This window comes from Pongo pygmaeus, chromosome 7 (genome assembly GCF_028885625.2).
Source record: "Pongo pygmaeus isolate AG05252 chromosome 7, NHGRI_mPonPyg2-v2.0_pri, whole genome shotgun sequence".
NCBI lineage: Eukaryota > Metazoa > Chordata > Mammalia > Primates > Hominidae > Pongo > Pongo pygmaeus.
This window is the reverse complement of record NC_072380.2, coordinates 132,139,528-132,161,757: the sequence shown is the minus strand read 5'-3', so window position 1 is coordinate 132,161,757 and position 22,230 is coordinate 132,139,528. Positions and strand designations below refer to the sequence as shown.

Here is a 22,230-nt window from a genome sequence, read left to right as displayed (position 1 = left end):
CCAAAGCTTTTTCAATGAGTGACTTTGGCTCTCTGAGTTTGGAGCATATGGGACTGATTATGGCATGGCATCTAGGAAACTTCTACATCTGACATTTTTCTTCTAGAAAACCATCAGCCTATTCACAGCCCTTGTGAACTGCCCAGTCTTTAAGTCTCTCCTCGAAGTCTGAGTAATTCCACTTTCCCCACTGGACAGGAGGGGCTGGCTGAGGTCATTATGACGATTTATAAGCAGCATGTTGGGCTGTAACTCCCAAAGGAACTTGAAATATTGATTTTATGCATGTCATGCTAAAGATTGAGCAGTTGTAATCTTGCTTTGTATATTACTTCTTGAAGACTTTAAACAAGATGGCTTTGCCACCAGCATAGCTGACACATTCTAATTAATCTTTGTAAAAAGAGTTTGACATGTTTAAATGAGCTCATCCAAAAAGCATCAGTTATTCTTCTGGATATTGAGAATAAATTGAAATGAAACATGATTTAGAGAGAATAGAACGCTCACCCTCATTTCTTAATTTTTCTTGGGTAGGTCAGTCATCTGCAAAGTGGGTTATCATTTGTAAAGTCTGTGAAAGTGTGTTATATAACATATTTTCTATGCCTTATAATACAGAGAAACAGGTATACTCTCAGTCCATGATGACGGATTGATGTCTATTTAATGAATATTGTATTCTATAAGTTATCTAATGAAGACTGCTTAAGAGCTTTCTAGAAAAGGGCAAATGCCACACAACCAGGAGGATGCCTTTCTATTCCTTTGAAAAAGTAAGACAGTTAAAGGTTTAAGTTGTTGGTGGGAAACATGAACAATGGTTCAAATAAACTTATTTTATGTTATCTCTTCTGAGCTTACAGATTGCATGTTTTTCTCTCAAATGCCAGAATCATTAACTAAAATGAAGCATTTTTAAGGTACCTTAACAAATAAAATGGGCATAAATATACATGCCTCAGTGGGTAGTTTTGAACGTTGAATGAGATAAAGTATGTAAAAATGTTTGAAATGGAACTTAACCTAGTTAGAACTGGAGCTACCCTATCAAAATGGAGGAGAATCAATCAGGCCTAAGAAAGGGTCACGTGCTCTTCCTTCAATAATTCTAGGATCCTTGTTTCCCCAAAAGGTGAGGTGAAAGTCATGCTGAAAGGAGACATTTCATTTTTCATGATACCAGAATAGATTGTATTTTTTGGTTTCGGTTTGTTTTTCGAGGAAAAGTCAATCCTTGCCCTGAGGTGCTCTCTCTTTTTAGGTAAACTTTTGAAATCAGCTGACCCTCTTGATGACAAAAGATGAAACTCAAAACATTTACTTTCTGCTTCATCCACAGGAATCTGCTCTATCTGCTCTAGCCCTGTCCTCATAAGTCAAACAGAACCAAGTAGAGTGGAACCTTCATTAACTCAGGCCAATGCCTGAGGCACCTGAGTTTGTAGAGGTTAAGGCTTTATGGGGAAAGCAGAGTTATCTGAGAAAACGGATTGGACATTGGAGTGGAGGACTTGAAAGAGAGTTGTGTGAATCAAATAAAAGAATATTAAGGAAATATGTAGAATTCATATAGGACACCTTTCTTTTAAGGACTTCCTTTCCTAGTGAGCCACAAAGGAATGAGTAAGTTGGACAAAGTTAACCTCTCCTCCTACTACCACATACTCTTCTTTTGAGATCTACCCTACTTTATCCTTCACTTGTTCCCATCATAGTCCAGGAGATATTTGGCTTGAGGAAGAAAGGTAAGGTGGTTCTCAAGGGAGATATAGTGTGTTATGTTCCTCTTCTGGTGACAGAACTGGGAGAGCTAAGTTCCCCTATTTTCTCTTTCACTCCACTGTAAATTGCCAAATGAAGGTATCACAAGTATTGGGCTAATGGCAGCAGGTTAGAGACCGAGAAGCTGATAATGGCAGCAGAGGAGTTCTCTCTAGGCTGGAGGAAAAATACAATTGAATTCTTCCAATATCCTTCAGAATTTAACAATGACTATCTTCTGTGATAGGAAAGGAGGATGTTGTCATGTTTCAGTTTCAAAAGTGCTCCGTAATGTTAGGTTGTTAATTCTCAGGTGATATACTACATCTTCGTAGAATTAAGTATGAGGATCTTAGACATCAAGATCCTTGGGCATTTTGCATATCACCTTTATGGGAATAACCTTACACATGCTGGTTGCTTAATAAATATTGTCTTTTAAAATTAAATCAGGATAGAGAGAAGTTTGCCCATAGAAACTTTTACCTTATTAGCATCATAAAGAATACTTGTAAGAGGAGTTACTCTCTGAAACATTTGATATGATCTACAAAGAACAGAAACATATCCAAAACCAAGATAATTGTCTTATCAGCCACTTGTCATTTATTCTTTGATTAAATGATTCACATGGCTTGCTCATTTTTGCATATGGTCAAATTTTTAAAAATCTGGCTATAATATTTTAGTCTCTGCATCACAGTTAAGCATTATAGAGAAAATGTCTGCAAGATAACAAATATTGACTCTTCCTGATTATTGCTTCTTTAATCATTCAGGGGGTTAGGTCTAGAATGCCAAATGGGCTTTTTCAAATAGCAACCATCTGGATGATCAAAATTTTAACTTTATATTCAAACATCTTAGGGTTGTGTAGACAGCTTGTGACCCCAAATAGTAACTTACTTCAAATGAGGATTTAGAATTTGCAAACTGCTTTTACAACATTTTCCCCTAGAATTGAAGAGGTTACTACCTTCCTTAAACTACTATGGGTTTAATCCTGAACAAAATTAAAAATCTGATGGCAAAGACAGACCTGTAATTCACAATGGTGTGAGAGTCCTTCGTTATTCAGGCAAAGGCAAAGAGCATAAACAATATCAATTAGAATAATGCTGGTCTTAAGTTTAACAACTCAAGTAAATGATCCAATTCTCACAACTTGATGGACAAGTTGGAAGAAAGAGTGTCAACTTAGCTGGCCAAGCTCACAAAGATGGAAGGGGCAAACTGGGGAGATCATGGCTGGAAGATATATATCAGAAATTGTGCCAGGGTAAGACTAGGAATAGGAATCAATAGAAACAATGTACACTGAGGCACAGAACTAAAAGGAGAAGTGCGGAGAGCCAGGAAAGGGAACGTGGAGTCCTTGATGGGAGAAAGTATGAACTCTGTACAGATTGATGAGATGATTGTTAATGGAACTTTTTACACTTCTAGCATCAACTTTACAAAGGCATTTTTTTAGAAGAAGGAGGAAATAATAGTCATAAAGTTCTAGTTCTCATTTGTTCATCTAATTAATACCTTTATCCACCCTTCTAATGTCTCCATTTAACATCCTTCTAGTTTTTCATCAATTTATTCCTCTTTTTAATCTAACATTTGTTGAGTGCTCATTTTGTGCAGAATATTGTTTGATATTTTGTAGAGATGTGAAGGGTTAAACACACCCCATAAGGTATTATCTGTGACCTGTAATGATGACTATGATAATTTCAGATCGAGCATGAAGCTGCTTGATGTACTCTATTATTGATGGATCAAGGTTCTTTCTTAGTTGTCCTTATCTAGAGATTTCTCCTGTGTTTGCCTTCTACCTTTCAAGTTTAAGGACGATCCCAAAGATGATTGTCTAAGCTTGATGAAGGCAGTTGTGATGGTTTATCCTAGAAAAGAGGCCATCAGTGAGCACACAGAGCAAGTTCAATGTCACTCAGTGGACCAATGGCCTGGGGAGTGCCTACGCTTTCCAAGAGCCTTTAAGGAAAAGAAAGCAAGGCATTGATACGTTGGAGAGAGAGAGAAGAGAGGGAAAGGCAAACATGAAAATCTTGGAAACAAAGAAACACCTTTTTAATATTAATCTAGGTGGTCCATGGTGAGTTGTATTGTTACCAGCCCTTTAAAACATTCTCATGTAGCTAGCCGGGAAATCTGAAATAGTGAGAATGTGTAAATAGGCTTTTATTCTTTAGAAGATGCAAATCCTGAGCAATTTAGAATTTGGCCAAGTGCCTATAAAAATCTCTAGATGACTAATAAAAGCACGTTCATTTCTAGGTTTACTAGAAACCCATGTATAAAATGCTATATACACCTAGCTAGCCAATGTGGGGTTGAGGGCTCGTAGCAGAAATCAGGGGGCCTTGGCTGTTACTATATTATTTGGAGTGAAACTGTAAAGTCCAGGGACATCCAAGTCAAACAATGCCATTTTTTCCCCCTCAGAATACAATAGAATACCTTCTCTGCACATTTGCAAAGTTAGTCTTCAAATAAGAGAAAACACAGATCTAACAAGTAGATGGAAACTGAAGAAAAAGGTGTGTGACTCTTACGAGACTTGAGGATCTTGTAAATTCACAGCCCACTTATATAGAATTGAAGAAATGTATAAATCAATACAAAGTTTTGTGAGAAAAAAAATGCCCGTTAGAAGGTAGGGCTTTGTGTCATTAAGGAGGGCCATAGAAAATAATTCTTGGATTTTGTGTTTAGTCTAACCTTGAGCAGTCTGTATTGCATTAACCATCTTGGTGTGTACTGAAGTTCAACTGTTTTGTTAAAGAATCTGTGTCCAACATTGTAAGAATTTACCTGTGATGACCAATCCAATATGACAAGAGGTGTGTGGTCAGACTTTGGACATGCCCAAGTTTTAATTGAGTGAAGGTATTAACTAATTAATATATTTTTCTCAGGTACATTGTACAGATTGATTTAAAAAATGTTAGTGAGGCTTTACCAAATGGATGAATTGTTTTTAATAGATCAAATGGGCAATAACTAGTTAGTAACTTGGGTTACAAACAAATTGTTTGACTGAAACGACCCATTTCAAAAAATAATCTGACCAGTTCAATGAATCAGTCTATGCTTTATATTTCTAGATGTACCTCGATATCTCATCTGAGCAGACTGCCAAAGCAAGTGGTCCCATGAAAAGAGAAATAAAATTGTTCGTTGGATTTCTTTTTTCTTTTCTTTTCTTTTTTTTTTTTTTGAGACAAAGTCTTGCTCTATTGCCCAGGCTGGAGTGCAGTGGTGCAGTGGCGTGATCTCGGCTCACTGCAACCTCCACCTCCTGGGTTCAAGCAATTCTCATGTCTCAGCCTCCCGAGTAGCCGGATTACAGGTGCATGCCACCACGCCCAGCTAATTTTTGTATTTTTGATAGAGACTGGCTTTCACCATTTTGGCCAGGCTGGTCTTGAACTCCTGGCCTCAAATGATCTGCCTGCCTCAGCCTCCCAAAGCGCTGGGATTAGAGGGGTGAGCCACTGCACCTGACTGGACATGATTTTAACAGCTGGTTTCATAGTTGGCTTTTCTACATCTCTACCATTTTCTGGGATGTTGTATAGATGCAATTTTAATTAATATTTTCATTGCTGATTTTGTCACTTCTTGCCTAGAGAGACCAGGATGAATCTGAAGGCCATGGTGGTTATTTTCTAATCCAAAAACCAGAAGCAGTACTATTCAATGAGGTGAGCCTTTAGAATGATCATTATAATAAAAGGGAAAAAGAGGAGGAAGGGCACCACAAGCTCTTGGGGGCTGTGGTGTGTCATGCTGCTAAGAGTCTGGGCTGTAAAGTCAAGCACCCCTGGGTTGGAATCTGTTCCAGTCTCATCAATAAATGAGGTAATAGTACTCATCTTGTACTTGTAGGAAAAATAAGTTTATAAAAATGGTATGACACATAGTAGGTACCCTATAAGTGTTAATATAGATGGGACCACAGAAGTTGCTGAATTCACCATCCTCATTTTGTGGACATAGAAGCCCAGAAGCTAGGCAACTAGGGCATGGCTTGGTTTTTTGACTCCAAGTTCAGTGTTTGCCGGTATATTCTGCTACCATGTTTTGCCTTGGTTGAAGAGGTAGGGTGGGGATTGGGAAAAACTTAGTAAATATAAATAGCATTTTATGGTGGGTGGGTCTTGAACAATAAAAATGATTTCAAAAGATGAAGTTAAAGGAAGGAGGACACTCTAGGTAGATAATATACCACCAAGAAGGGTATGGGCACAATATAACTTGAGCCTTTCTGTCAAAGGGAAAAAGAGCACTACATGATGTTTCTGAATACACTATTGAACATAGGCTTGGGGATTAGATGGTTCTCCTAGTGAATGAGGTCTTACAGGGGAGATCTCTGAAACCCCTAACTTTCTGTGTACTTCTGGAATTGTCCAGGTGTGTATTTAGTAGGTACAAGAGATTCTCCTTCCCCATGGTTGTTGCAGAGAGACCTACATAATTATTTGACCTTCACATGAGAAATTGGCATGTGAGGAGGCTTCAGCTGAGGAGCTGGCTTACAGGGAGGGGTCTGAAATGCTTCAGACTCAGCTCTAGGGATCTTCTCTGGAATTAGGGAGGAACCAATCGTGGAGCTCAGTTCTAAGGAGTCCACTCCTATGAGCATAAAGTGGTAAGCAGAAAAGGAAAGGCAAACAAACAAACAAACAAACAAAATCTAGATAATTTAGTCCGGGGAATCAGGGTTTAAAGAAAAACTCGTACAACCCACCAGACTATAAGCTTTAGGAGGGCAAGGACTGTATTTGCGTTGTTCACTGCTTTATTCCCAGTTCCAGCAAATGACTTGGAATATGGTATATGATCACTATGTTTTTGTTGAATTGATCAATTACTTAATTAATACAGAAAACAAAGACCACTACCTTAATTTCAGGGCCCAGTGAAAAGCTCGGGACCATATTCCTAACAGTTCTTGGTCACAAAATTGTTGGCCGAAGTCAACGGTTTTCCTTGGCAAAGATCTGCATATGGCCCCCGTGCATCCTGTTGGGGAAGTTCCTCAAGTGGTGACCAATATCCAGGCACAAATCCTTTACAGCTTAGTAGCTGGTCACTCATTCATTCATTCTTTCAACTTGCTTGTGCAACCATTACTTGTTTCTTCAAATGCAGTACATGAAACCCAGAATATAGGCAATAAGGCAGAGTAAATATACACATTTTGGATTCAGAATGTGAGGATTCAGATTCTGGCTTTACCACATAATAGGTTTATGATGCCATGCAAGCTATTTTTCTTTCTAAAGCTTCATTTTCCTCATCTGTAATTTTGAGATAAAATAGTACTGACCTCAAAGGACTGTTATAAGAATTAAAGCAAATAAAGTAATCTAAGTAAAGCACTTTGTATAGTGTCTAGAACCTAATAAGCTTGATAAATGTCAGTTTTTTCCTCTTCCTCCACTTCCTCCTTTTTCATCTTTTTTTCTAAATTTCATATATTCTAAAATAAACATTGGATTTTTTTTTTCATTTCTGAAAGTGATATGAGTGTTCCAATTGATTATGTGTCCTGCGTCAATTGACAGAATTTTAAAATTTCTTTTTGATATGTACATTAATAGTATACCTTACAATTGATGGCACCTAAATTGAGATAGAATTTGGAAACTTTTTTATGATTACTGCTAATTTGACTACATGAAATATGCAAGAAGATGCAAGAGGCCTCAGTGTAAACATGGTACATTTTTCTGGAGCATCAATTTTACCTGAAGATTAAGGAGAAGTCAAAAATTACTTGCATTTTTAGGAGAAAATGTGAGAAGCTATAGAAACTTTGGCCTGAAATGTTGGGTTTTTGCTGCTAGATGGTTAGATAATAAGTATTCAGTCTGTTCAGCTGTTTGGAATACTGTGCTGAACAATCTTGAGAATCACTGTGTAAAACAGCCGTGAGAAAACCAGACAAGGTCCTTGCTCTCATGGAGCTTAGGGTTTAGTGGGAAACACATATGCGAACAAGTAACAGAGATACGGTGTTTTAGCTGCTATGATAGTAATTGTTACAAAGAGCAGTTGGGCACAAAAGAGGGTGGGTCAGGCCCGTTGTAGTCAAAGGGTGCTGTTGAAGAAGGCTTCTTAGAGAAGGTGAACTTAGAGTGGATTCTTGAACCATGAAATGAAATTTGGGGAGATAACATGGTACACTTAACAGGATCCTTGTGGTCTTTATCCTCTTTTCTGGGGGCTATGATTTTCTACAATTTATTGAGGAAGATTCTCACTGCTCAACTTTCAGAGGAGCTAGAACGCCCACTTACTGGCATCTCCTGTATCAAAGTCCTCCCAGGATCTTCTAGGTGACCTTGCTTCAGCAGGACAAACCTGGGTCAGCTTGGAGCATACTGACCCATATTTAACCCAAGCTAAGAACTTCATAACTTCTTCCAAACTTCTGATTCTATGCTACGAGCAGAGTCTGGTTCTCAGATTTTGCTAATAAAATATAAGTCCAAGCCACATTTTCTGCTTGGATTATAAAATATTTGTTGCCAAGTTCCTTCCAGTAGGACCTGTGGGCTGTTCATTCTGTGAAACCTTGTCATTTGAATGGAATTGTATACTGGGCTGAAATTCAGACCATTTTTTTTTTTTCCGTTCTAAGGAGAAAGACACACATTCTTTAGGAAGACTGGTACAACATTGCCATCTTTACCCTTTGCACCTCCTGATTATCCCCAGAACAGCTGGCTTAATGTAACAGTAATTCACGGTCCTCAGCTGGAAGGCTGCAGATAATCCTTCATTATTCAGAATTCAGCAAGTGCCAGCGGCATTATTGAAGTAGTAATTGAATTTTGTGAACCCTCTGTGGTCCAGACAGCATAAGAATGCCTGCAAGAACTGTGCAGTGTGGTTAAGATGAATACATTTCCAACAATATTGGATCGTCAAACTAAGTCCTATAGCCCATAGCCAAAAGGACATACTGTTTTGATGATTTGACTTGTGATGTTGAACATTTTGGAGTGAAACCCATTTGGAAGGATGACAACATGTACCTACAAGGAAGACATTGTGAGAGAAATCTAGTACTGCCCAGAAATCTCCACCAAAGCTTCATTGATAATCTCATCAAGTACAGTTACGTATGTAACAAATTAGCTCTTTGTTAAAGATGTTCTTACCTCATTGTTGAATTGAATCTTTGTGTGGAAAAAGAAAAGAAGAATCCCCAAATAATTTTCAATGAAATGTGAGTTATCACTGCACCAGCAATTGAGTGCTTTCAAAATGTGACATTCACAGAATGATCTCAACAGTCTCACTACTTTGCAATGCTGTTACTAAAAGAGAACATTTATAGTTTGGGAAAATAGCACAAAAATGAAACTGTTGGAATTGTTTTGGTTGCTGAAAATATACTTGGCCTCAGCGTCTGTGGCACTGTGTAAAGGAAAGAGCTTTGGCTCTGAGCTCAGACAGACCCTGAGTTTGAATCCTAGCTCCTTCATTTACTGTGTCCTTAATAGGTCATTAACTTTGTGTTTCTTCATCTTTCCATGTAAAAATGAGGTCAATAATGTCTACCTTTGAACATTAAATGTGTAGAATAAGGGGCAATGCTTGGCTCTACTAAACACTTATATCAGCAGCTGCCATTTGCAGACCTACTATGTGCCAGGCACAGTCAAGCACTTATGAATATATATTATAATACTATGAGGTTGATATTTAGGGTGACCAGCTTCTCCCAGTTTGCCTGGGACTGTCCTGATTTTATAACTGAAAAGTCCTGACTCCTAAAACGAGATAAACTGGAGCAGTTGGTCACCCTATCCATACATGGTCTCATCTTACAGATGTGAAAACTGAGCTCCAGAGGCTGTGCAGAGTGCCCAGTATCCCATAGCTGGGAAAGAGTAGGCCTGGCATTCAGACCCAGGCTTGGATAATTCTCAAGCCTGTGCTCTTTCTGCAGCCCTAAACTCTGCTCAATCAATGTTTCTTGCCTTGCTGTATTTCTAGAATGTTCTGAAATTTGCAAATATTTGTACATCAGATCACATTTTCTGACTGCCTTTAATTATAACTTTGGGAATGCATACATGTGTGTTTATGTATGTTGGAGATCTCTCCAGGTGATAGTGATAATGAAAATGATAGCCTAACATTTATTTCAAAGAACATTCTGCCTTCTGCCAATGCAGAGACCATTCATTCATATATTTATTCATTCATTCAACAGGTATGCACAGTGAAGTCTTACTGTGTGTCAGGGACTTGGGCAGATACAGAGGACTAAAATGCTGGCCTCAAGATACTCATAATGGGGATATAGAGAGTTGGTTGTAAAATACTGTGAGAACTATGATGATAGAGGCAAGTCCTGATACTCTTGCCCCTGCAAACACATCATCTCCCACCTCTCCTCCCATTCTGTACTCTAGCCTCATGGATCTTCCTTAAGACTCCGTGACACTGTTTTTGTTTTGTTTTGTTTTTTACAATAGATGTTACCTCTCACTGGAAAATTCTTTCTCTTTGTCATTCCGATGAAATGTCACCTCTTTAGAAAGAATTTCCTTGCCTTAAGCTAAATTAGCCACCCAGAAGTTTTCTATGTTATCACCCTGTTTTGATGATCTTCACAGATTTATTTATGCATTATTTGAAATTCACCTTCTTTGTTTACTGCTTTTTTGCCTGCCTTTCCCAACAGCGTTATGTAAATTTCAGGAAGAAGAGAGAACGTGTTTATTTTTATTGTTTCTTTTACTCATGGCTGTGTTCCCAGGATCTAAAACAATGCTAGGCACATAGAAGCAATCAGTAAGTAGTTTTTGAATGAACAAAGTGAATGACTTAACAAATGCTTTAGCTGCTGGAAGGAGCAGCCATCTCTATATGAGTAAGTAGAAGTGCAAGAACTATGCCAGAAGGGACACAAGTCAGCCTTAATTTTTGTTTTTCTGGTGATAAAGGTAGTATATTCACAGTTTTAAAAAAGAGCTGGTAAAGAAATGACAGAAAAGAACGAAAATGAGACTAGCCTGATGTTAGTCTAAATCACTAATCAGATTTTGTTACACGTTCTGTCCTAGGTCTCTTTTGATTCACGTTCATAGGTACTTTTGAACAAAACCAAATCACTCTTTTCCTAGTTTCATGCCATTCTGGGGCATATTTTCGGATATCTTTTCTTATATTCTCAGTTTGAAGATTGCTTTGTTTTTCATCCTAACGGATATACTATAATTAATGTAGCCAAATCTACACTGTGGAATCTTTGTTTCTTTTTTTTTTTTTTTTTTTGCCTTTATGAACAACACATGGTAGAACAGTCTGAAGATAGATCATCTTTGCCAGGATCCATGTGTTAGCAAGTAGAAAGTAAAAGGACTTTGGTTTGAATTCTAGATCCACCAGTTTCTTTTAACATTTTTTTTTTTTTTTTTTTTGGTTTCCTCATCCATAACATGGGTACATGAAGAATGCCCACTTCATAGGACTATTGTGCCAGTTAAACAATATAATGCAAGTACAGCTCTCAGCACAGTGTTGTTGTGCAATAAATGTTTGCTGTCCTTGATAATTTCATGTGAATAAACTCCTAGAAGGCAAAGTTGCTTTCTAATCCATCTTAAAGGACAAACAGAAACTAGCTAAAGAGAGGGGCAGGAAGGAGGGGGCAGACCCAGGAAGTGAAGTTGGTAATAGTAAAACTCTTTTGAAAAGATTTTTCCTTACAAATTATAGAACTTGAGAGCCACACTGCATCAGCAAGAAGCTTCCAAACACAAAACTTCTATTAACTCTGACTCTGCCCAGTGTGCAGCCCAGTTTGTCACGCAATTCCCCGTGATCAATGGAAATATGCTTTTCTGGGTACTTGGCAAGATAATACTGATCAAGAAAGTGCTGACCATTTAAGCTGTGCAGTTGGGAGGATGGGATGCCCTTTGGTTAGACAAGGAAGCCACAGAGCTGAATTTTGTTTGGTCAGATAACAAGTTTAAATTTCAATATATAGAGGTGTCTAGTGGGCCGTCCAGAAAAAAAAAGATCAGGGCTTGAGATGAGGGTCTGAGTAAGTAGTGTGGAGGCTAGTTGAGGTTGTGATGGTGAGGAACATCTAACTCAGTAATACTGAGTTGTCTTTTGTTTCCCTTCTGATAAGAAGTTGTAAGCTCATCCAGAAATACTCATTTTGCTTTCAATAGATGCTATTGATTGATGTCTCATTTAATTCATAAATTTTAATTTTATTTTCAGTAAACAACGATGTTTAACTTTTATACACCAAAGTAATACAGAGTCACACAGCAATAAAATCGTGTTTATTTAGTGATATGACAAGTAGAGAAATCAAACATAATATTTTACAAAATGTACAATTTATATTTTTATAAATACTTTAAAAGAGAGAAGCGGAACACGTGTGGTGGCATTAAAAGAATGTCTAGATTTAATTTTGCAGCCTACCTTGTAGCCTGACAAACCAGATACTTGTATGTATACACATATATCTTGATCATGAGTTTTCATAATTATGGCCCAAGGATAAGTTTTGGGCATGTCTACAGTAAGGCCAAACTCTCATAAAATGTGTGGTCTCTCACCACCAGTCATGTTGATTTTGCTCTTTTTTTCTCAAAATTCCACAAAATGCACATTTGAAACAGCCATCAGAGGATGTAAGCAAGTGCTTTGGGCCTCAGTTTACTCATCAGTTAGATGAGAGAATCTCTGCTAATATGCTGTGTTTCTGCTTAATTAAAAAACTTGGGGGCCTCAGCACCTTCCAATGTATAAATGTCTGAGGGCTATGAGGGACCAGTCATCTTTGTATTGGGAGTTTTCTGTTTAGCTTCTTTCTATAGGAAAGGAGTCAATGTGTCTTAAATGGAGAAAGTTTATGACACCAGTTCACTTAGCAAACATTTCATTACTGTAGATACAACACGTTTCCTAGTGTAAAACTAAACAGAAAGGTAATAGTCATCTCTGGACGTCATGTTGAAGAGCTGCATGTTTCCTTGGATTTGGAGCTTGGAAGTTCAGAGCTGGTTTACCCAAAAAGGGAGCCAATAGAGAATCTGCCCATTAAACCTCAATATATGGTTGAAATACTTGTACAACGAAATGTTCAGTATGATTCTAGACTTCACTGACTCATTACAGTGACATTTTCTTGGAATTGCACTAGTGCACAACAAAATATGATGAGTGCAATGTGATACAGTCTACAAAGTAAATTATATACCTGTTTTCTTAAATTTATAGAAATTTGCATTTGTAATAAAACCACAGGAAAGCAAGTCATTCCTAAGCCATATCCTGAGCTTATCTTGATTCCAAGTTTACAGTTAATTACATTTTCTGTTAAATAAAAGACAGATATAAAGGTCCTCATATGATCACATTAGGAAAATACATAGGATTCAAGGATGAAATCGTGATTCTTCATTACTTTTCTTATATTCCTTTGATGGTGGGTGGTGCAGCAGCTACAGGTTCTCTGTAGGTGTGCTTCTTGAGTGACAAGTTACATTTTCCCTCTGGTAGTCTTCAGCTCCAGCTCCTGGAGGAAGGCCTCATTGTTCTTAGGACAGTTGGTGTGACAGGTGCAGGTCCCGATGACCATCACTGGCTTCTTGACTATTTGCCCTGGGGAGCACTGAAACTCTGCCTGGATGGTTTTGGTATTGTGGGGAGTGCAGCAGCGGCCATCACTGCAGACCCCACAGAACCTGGGCTTGTAGGTGTGCAGGCTGGTGCAGTTCTTGAACTGCAGGTGGATGGCTTTGAGTGACTTCTTCGTACGGAGACACTTTTTTCCTTTCTAAGAAAGAACAAAGAAGTGATGTATTGAATGGCTACCATTCCCCTGAGGGACAATTTTAGAGTATGGAATTACCTGCTAGTTGCCCACCCAGTATCTATTGGTCTTTCTTCTTTGCTATCAGAACATTAATTTTGCTTGAGCAATGTAGTCAGCTAAAAGTATTTGCTTCCACAGACTATGTGGGACTTGGAATAAACTTGTGGCAAAGTTCTGGCCAAGGGAATCTGGGAAATTCTTTGCCCTTTGAGTAGGTACAATTCTTTATTGTTCCTGTATTCATTTTCCTTTCTTCCTGGAATGTAAACACCTGCCTAATTGTACATATTGGTCTTTTGACATTGAGGAGATGAGCATGAAGGTGAAAGCATGAGTATAATAACAAAACCTATCTTTTAAGACACTGTAACATGCTTTGGTGTCATTTTTAGTCGAATGGATTTTTACACTTGATAGTTTGGTTCTCTGTGTTCACACCCAAATCTCTTCTCATATTGTAATCGCCTCGTGTCAGAGGAGGGGCCTGGTGGGAGGTAATTAGATCATGGGGCCAGATTTTTCCCTTGCTGTTCTCATGATAGTGAGTTCTCACAAGATCTGATGGTTTAAAAGTGTGGCACTTCCCCTCTCACTGTCTTTCTCTCTCTCTCTCTCTCTCTCTCTCTCTCGCTGCCTTTCTCTCTCTCTTTCTCTCTCTCTCTGTCTCTCTCTGTCCTGCTGCCATGTAAGATGTGCTTTGTTTCCCCTTCACCTACTGCCATGATTGTAAGTTTCCTGAGGTTTCCCCAGCCATGTGTAACTGTAAGGCAATTAAATTTCTTTATAAATTACTCAGTCTCGGGTAGTTCTTCATAGCAGTGTGAAAATGGACTAATACAACATGTTATAAAAAGAATGTGTATAAATCTGGCATTATTTTATGTTTCAAATACTCTTCAAACATTAGCTCAACCTTATTAACAGTATTCATTCATACAAGAAATAATCATTCATAGAAAGAACAATTGCCCAAGTTTTACAGATGAAGAAACTGAGTCTCAAAGAGCTAAAGGGATCAGAAAACATCTAATATTTGAATTTGTCTGATACAAAGCCCATTCTTTCTATTACATGATGACCGCAGGAAATTCCAAGACATGGAATTTGCATGAAGGCAAATAAAGGGGAGAATGTATTCAAGACTGTATTAGTAATGATAAATGAAGAGGCCCAATATTGATAATTCAGCAAAGAATTGGCTATATTTTATTTCTTACTTATATTTCTTCATCTACTAATTTCCTACAGTTATCCACTGTTCACTTTCATAGGCATGACCCACAGCTTGTGGGGTGATTAGACTTGGAATTATCTTAAATCAGTGGCTCTCAAACTTCAGTGCACATCAAAATCATCTAGAGGATTTCTTAAAACAAGTTGTCGGACCTCACGAATTTGCATTTTAACAACTTCTTAGATGATGCTGCTGGTTTGGGGACCACCCTTTAAGAACCACTGTCGGCCGGGCGCGGTGGCTCACGCCTGTAATCCCAGCGCTTTGGGAGGCCGAGGCGGGTGGATCACAAGGTCAGGAGATCAAGGCCATCCTGGCTAACATGGTGAAACCCCATCTCTACTAAAAAATACAAAAAAAATGGTGACGGGCGCCTGTAATCCCAGCTACTGATGAGGCTGAGGCAGGAGAATGGCGTGAACCCGGGAGGCGGAGCTTGCAGTGAGCCAAGATTGCGCCACTGCACTCCAGCTTGGGCGACAGAGCAAGACTCCGTCTCAAAAAAAAAAAAAAAGAACCACTGTCTTAGATTTAAGATTTAAGAATCTCTTGCAGACAAGGAAGTAATGATTGTTATGCTAGTACAACTTTTATAAAATATGTATACTATAAATAAACATCTTTAAAATAACATATCCAAATATTAAAGAAGATTCAAGTTATAAGAAATAATACAAATTTTGCAAAATGACACAATAGAAAAAGCCACATCTTAGAGGCATTAAATGGAAACATCTTGTTTAATAAAGAAGTTGCTGTGCTATTGAAAATATTTAAGGACTTCTTACTTTTTTAATTTAATATTTAGCATGTATTCTTGTCAACACCCACAAAATGGTACAGGATAACAACATTCCTATGTGTGTGTATGTGTTTGTGTGTGAGACTGCTTATGTGGGTGAACCTATATGACTATGTTAGATATATGTTTGAATTCCCCTGAGTGTGGGGAAGCGCGTCTCCTAGGATATAATTTTGGGGATAAGGTGTTTCTAGGTGTTCTTTCTAAACTGATGGAAGAAACATAAAGTTAGGATGGACCTCAAAAAATTATATAGCTAAGCAGTCATATAACTAATGCAACCACTAGGAAGTCTTATTTTACCAGTAAATAGAAATCATAAGTAATGGTGGCTACTGTTAACAGAGTACTTAATCTACACCCAGCATTTTGCAAATTCATTCTGTTTAATCATCATGACAAGTTAAGGTAGGTACTTTCAGCAGCCCCATTATGTGGGAGAAGGAATTGAGGCTGAGAAGTTAAGAAAATTGCCCAAGATTACATAGCTAGTTCATGTGGAAAGACAGAATTTGAAGCCAAGCTGTCTGGCTCCACAGTTGTCCTCTTAACGCATTAGATGATATTGCTTCAGTGTCAAGATATGTAAATCTTGAATTGCTAAGGGCTGTTATATTTTAGTCTTAGGTTTGTATAAGGATCCATATAATGGTTCAAATTGGGTATTGCATTTTTCTGATATAGGGCTCTGGTAACAAGGCCTGTGATGTCATCAGCAACCAATCAGAGCTTCTGATCTGCACGTCTCACATTCAGTGTTAACATACTGAGTTGATATAATTCCAACAACAACAAAAAAAATAAAAAGATATGTGCTGTTTTATTTGGCCCATATTGCTTTATGCTGGCAAATGTATTATTTCCACTAGGTTTTTAAAAATACCAACAATAATTCCCAGACAGTCACTCGCTTATTTATCAACAGTTGTTTATCATGCACACAGTATGTGCCAGGTAGAGAGCTGAGGACTGAGAGGTAAGACCCACATGGCCTCTACCCATACATACAGAACCTGACGAGTCAAGAGAACTGAGGTCAGAACTGACCTCTCTAGAATCAGCTGTGCTTGACAACTGTAGCCAGTTTTCTCCATGAATGGAATGGGATTTGCTAGACCGTTCTCTACTGGGAAAAGCATTATAGTTTTCTGGCCCCTCTCCTTCTTTACCTGAGGGTGCACTGTGAATTGCTTAGAGTATTTCAATATGTTAAAGAGAAAAAAGAAGATAGGCTGGCTTCAGGAACCCCACTGCCTTTTCTCTGGGGTTAATTCCCAGCTATAGCTGCTCTCTCCGTCACAGAGTGACACAGTGACTTTCTAAAGCCCAGGCTCCAAGGAGACAAGGCCATTACCTTCAGGATGGGAGGTTTCCTCCAGGCTCCTACCTTATCTGTTGGCTGCTCCGGCTCTTGTTCACAGGGCCGCACCATGCAGAGCCGAGTCTGTTTCAGCATCTCACATTGACGGTTCCTATTGGTGACCCGGGTGGAGAACCCCATACCACAGCTCTTGGAGCAAGCCGTCCACTCTGTGGTCTGTTCGATGCAGTTGACACTTGAGTCAGAGACTTCTACTCCTAGGGTGGCTTCTGGCCTGTAAGCTATGGGATGTATAAATAAAGACAGCCATATTGGGTAAAATGTGAGGATTGGAAAGTGGTCCTTTTCAGCCATTATTAGAAAGTGGGTCTCATTCGACTCTGTACCTACTAAACACCCATGCTCCCAGGACACAGAACTGAATTTATTTATTTATTTATTCCTGGCATGGCTGATAATGTCTGCCCTCATAAATAATATACAATTCTGGATACTGCTAATAGAAGTAATCTGGCTAATTAATGGCTTCTAAAATAATCCTCTACTGTCTCTTGAGATTTTTTATTTAAACTATTTCATTGATAAGAGAAAACAAAAAGAAGAATAAAAAAAGGTCCTGAAGTGCCATCTGAGCCTTACTACAGCATCTAGAAAGATGACACTTTTCAGTGACATCTGTCCAGGGATGAGTAGCCTTCTTTAAGGAGGTTAATCATGAGACAGCCTAGGTAGTGTACAGAAACCAGAAAAGAAAGAGGATTTAAAATTTTGTCTTTGTAGTGCTAATGAGGGTCAAGTGGGATGGATTAAAATACAAGTAGTAGTCATCCAATAAGACAAAAATAAGACAAAAGAGTGAATTTGGGAGGTCGTCTTCAGGAGAAATTGCAGCAACCTTCTATAACTTAGTTTGAGTTTATAAATATGTTTGATCTAATGTCTTCAAATGTGTTTGATCTCATGTGTTTGATCTCAGTGGGCAACCTGAAATCCACAACTGAATGGCCAGAAACTGAGGCCAGTTTCTCTTTTCAAATCCAAGAGATTGCAAATTCTTCATGTTTATATTTACCCTCTACTGTGACCAGCCCTAGGTATACTGAGTTTCTCACCTGCAAGGGTAAGGCCTCCCAGTGAATCCTCCTCATCTGGGCCACAGATCCACTTTTCACAGCACTCTCCAGGCACCTCAACTTTTCTTGGAGCTGGGCAGTTAGGCTCAGGCAGTAGCACATCCAGCTGACAGCGGGGCACACAGCCAATCTGCCCATCTCTGCAGGTGCACTGGAATTTGCAGCTTGGCTGAAATTTCTCTCCACTGCGGTAGATGACCCCATCGAACACACAGTTATCTCCCTCTACCGCTAGAATATTGGGGAAGCAAAGTAGAAAGCAAAGAGGAAGAGGAAAAACAAGACACAATACAGTGAAGAAGCTATGTAAGATTTGGAGGGCATGTTCCAAAACCCAAGTCCTTTTCTAGTTCAGGCGATCTGGTTTCTCATGTATCTACTGTAGAGTGATGTCCTCATGGAGGCCTCTCAGAGCAAGAAGAAACCTTCAAGATCATCTAGTCTTGCCACTCATTTTATGGATGAGGAAAGAGGTGTGCAACTGTGAAGTGATGTCCCCAAGGTCCCCTGGCCATTGTTTCCAATGTTCAGTCATTTTGCAAGAACCTCCTTATAGTTTCCTACTCCAGCAGCTTAGACTTAAAAGAGAAAAAGTGTACTTTATATTTTCCAACAGGTTAGCTGATCAAATTGGGAAGGGCATTAAGATTCCTTGACACTCAAGCATAATAAATCATCAGTAGCTTAGAGAAAAAAGTAAAAGCCCTCTTGTCCAGAAAGGAAGGGACAATCTTCAACTACAATGTTGTACCATGTGAAAAATGGATCCCCGATTGATTACGTTTTAGAAGCCTGGATTGGCTAGTTGCCTGCATTTTATTTTACTTGCAGCCAGAGAAGGGTTACATAGTTGTCCCAGGAGACTAGCAGCTGCTTTGGTTCAAATGGGACAATTACAGGTGTGAAAACAAACCTGCTGGGTTTTCCCCAAGTGCAGTTTGGGAAACTGTGAGCGTGTGAGTAAACCCGAGCTTCCATCAGCCCCAAGTGGCCCCCTAGAAGTGTCCGAAGGAAATGACTTCACTGGCCCTTAACTCTGCATGGCTCCCCCTTTGCTTAGATTCTTGTCTAGGAAGCCAAGTGAGGAATGCCTTTCACCCCCAGGGCAGGTTTCCTTTCTGGCTCTGGCGCTCCCCAAAGCCCCAAGTGCTCCCCAAACCTTGCCTGACACAGAGTAAGTGCTCTATACATGTCACTTATTGCATTATTATTATTTGCTTATCGCCCTCTGGGAAGGGGAATAAAAAAGGGAATGGAGGAAGCGGCTTCACTTAGCTGCAGGAGAAGAGGTCAAACAGCAGAGGGGGCAGGATTACCCATGCAGATGCCAGTCTGGTTGCTGGGGTCCGCGCTGCGGTCACAGTAGAGGCCACTGCTCTCGTCGCATGGCTCCAGATCTGAGCAGCTCTCGCCACGCTGGCGGGCACACACCAGACAGCATGAGCAGCCGTCCAGCACCGCGCGCACCCCGGGGGCGCAGGTCGGTGGCGTCGCGGGGCACTGGCCCGGGCACTGGGGAGGGCAGCGCTGAGTCGCAGCGACCTGAAGGCAGGCGAGACAAGAAGCAGAAACCACTCAGCTGGGACAGAAGACGCAGCGAGCCCGGTGACCAAATGGGGGGCACCCAGGAGGGCAAAGTAACTTGGGGGCATCTTAAGGGTGTGCCACTTACCTGTCCCAGGAGATGGAGAAGCAGGAAGGTCAGGCAAAGGCACCGCTTTCGGAGACAAAAGCTCGTGCTCTGCACACTCTGCATGCTCAGGCTCTCCCCTCTCGCTTTTACCAAACGAGACTTTCTTCGCTGTAGATTGGCACTGCTCGCCTTCCCCCTGGTCCGGTGCTTGCAGATCACGCCCAGCACAGGTTTTATAGCGCGCTCCTAGGACGCGCACAAGCCGGTTGGCTGCAGTGCAGGGAGGAGGGGGGAGATCGGCTGGGTGGGGAAGTGGAACGAACCCCGGGGTTGCCATGGCAATTGGCCGTGGGTGCTGCTCTCCTTAGGGCGCGGCGCCGGGGCCTGCGTGTGCCTGTGTGTGGCGACTGGCTTTTCCCAGAGGGTAGGGAGGGGCTGGGTGGAGTTCCGAGGCCAGGACCCAGGGCTCGCTCGAGCGCGTGGGAAGGAAACGCCCGTTTCCTCCTGGAAGTTGCTTCGCCTTCTCCCAGGACGAAGACACCACCACTCCCCACCATCCTCCTCCACCCTGACTGTTCCAACCAGGGCTGCAAGCGTGGGGTCCCCTTACGGGATGCCTGCAGTTTGGGGCCATCTGCGGGGGATTGGCAGAAGGCCCAGGGATTTAGTCATGAGGGAAGCACATGCAAGTTTGTCACCGTTTAGGGCACTCATTGAATGTGTTGAGAGGGAGCGAGAGAAGCAAGGGAGGAAAGGAGAGAAAGAGGAGAGAGAAAAGTGTGTGTGTGTGTGTGTGTGTGTGTGTGTGTGTGTTGGGGGGAGGGGAGTGGCAGGGGGAAGGGAACCTAGAAAAAAAATCGATATGTCAGGAGGTGGCGGATGCTATTGGCCAAATGGCAAAATTCTTTTGACTCTAATCCTTCTAGCTTCACTCAGTCTTAAGCCCCAAGGTCCACAGGTTTGTTAGAAATAAAAGTAAAACACACACACACACACACACACACACACACACAAAGAAAACATCATAAAATAAAACAAAGAAATCTTCTTGGCAGAAGAAAGCCTTGAAGCACCTGCTGTAGCAGACCAAATGTGAGACGGCACACCTGAAAGTCCAGAAACCTTTGACAGTTTTCTAAGTGGGTTCAGTTCAGCCACCATCACCACCATCAAAACCTCCAGCCAGGGAAGAAGTGAGGAAGGAACTGGCTTGACTTGGCTGACCTTTCAGCAAATCAAATCCTTCTCTCACCTGGCATCTGCTTTCAAGAAATGATTGCTGGGGCATGCTTATCATCTCTCATGGGAAAGAGAGAGCAGTTTTACTGCTCCAAAGGTGACATTGTTTGAAGGATTTAGAACAGTTTCCCCCCCATACTTCGACACTGCTGCTGCCCCTAGGAGAACTATGCCCAGCTCTTTTGAGGATAGCTGCTTTGGAAAAAAACAAAAAACAAAAAACACTTTTTAAGGAAAATTATACAGGCCTGTGATGTAATTCTAGAGTTTAAAAAGAAACAAATGGCCTCTACCTCATCTGTCCCCAGCATGAAGGAAATCAAAGGCAGCTTGCGGAAGGGGCCAGGTCTGCCTCTGCAACACCCGCAGACGATGAGGTCACCTCAAGCTCCTTCTAGATAATTCTCTCGGCAGCCTGAAACCAGTATGACACACTTCCAGGCCTCCAATAATTCTGCTTTCTTTGAGGTAAATGAGACTGAGTAGTACTCAAACTTAACTAGAGATGACACAGTTCATTTGCACTCTTCAGTAGGACATTTACATACTCTTCAAATTGATAGGCTTTGGAGGGTGGAGGGTGGGATCAGGGAGAGGATCAGGAAAAGTAACTAATGGGTACCAGGCTTAATACCTGGGCAATGAAATAATCTGCACAACAAATGTCCATGACACACATTTACCTATGTAAACAAACCTGCACATTTACCACTGAACTTGAAATAAAAGTTTAAGAAAAAGATAAAAGAAAAAACAAACAAACTGATAGGTTTTATGAGCCATTTGGCCTAATGATGCCTCCACCTGGCTGCAGATCCAATCAACCAGCATGTATTTTGTTAAAAATACAGATTCCTGAGCCCCACTCTTGACCCACTCAGTAGGATTCTCTGGTGGTGGCTCTTGGTAGACAGCATTTGAATGTACTTTGAAATGGAGCAACTAGAAGCACTGCTAATGGGGAGGTAAAGAGCATTGGCCAAGTGTTCCAAGCATGAATAGACTGAGAGAGAACAAGGAGAAATTGGCAACATGGAGATTGGGCTAGCTCTTCTTGGAAAGTGTGGGGTGGGGGTGGTGAGAAGGAAAATGTAACTTGAAGACAAGGATGAACATGTCAAGAAGTCCCTGCAAGCGTAAAACTGCTACTCAGTTTTCATTGCAAGAGACGGAAACCAAACTTGAACTAGTTTTTGCAAAAAGAGGACTTTACTGGA

The 22,230-nt window shown here is 40.5% G+C and overlaps 1 protein-coding gene across 1 annotated transcript; it reads right to left on the bottom strand.

The window, feature by feature from the left end:
- Nucleotides 1–12,011: 12,011 nt before the first annotated feature.
- Nucleotides 12,012–20,021, bottom strand: CCN3 (cellular communication network factor 3). Its single transcript, XM_054499644.2, has 5 exons — nucleotides 19,814–20,021; nucleotides 19,458–19,683; nucleotides 18,121–18,372; nucleotides 17,075–17,289; nucleotides 12,012–13,612 (listed from the first exon to the last, which is right to left on the bottom strand). The coding sequence occupies exons 1-5, from the start codon at nucleotides 19,895–19,897 to the stop codon at nucleotides 13,316–13,318; spliced, it is 1,074 nt and encodes a 357-aa protein (XP_054355619.1). The 5' UTR covers nucleotides 19,898–20,021; the 3' UTR covers nucleotides 12,012–13,315.
- Between the last annotated feature and the right edge of the window lie 2,209 nt (nucleotides 20,022–22,230).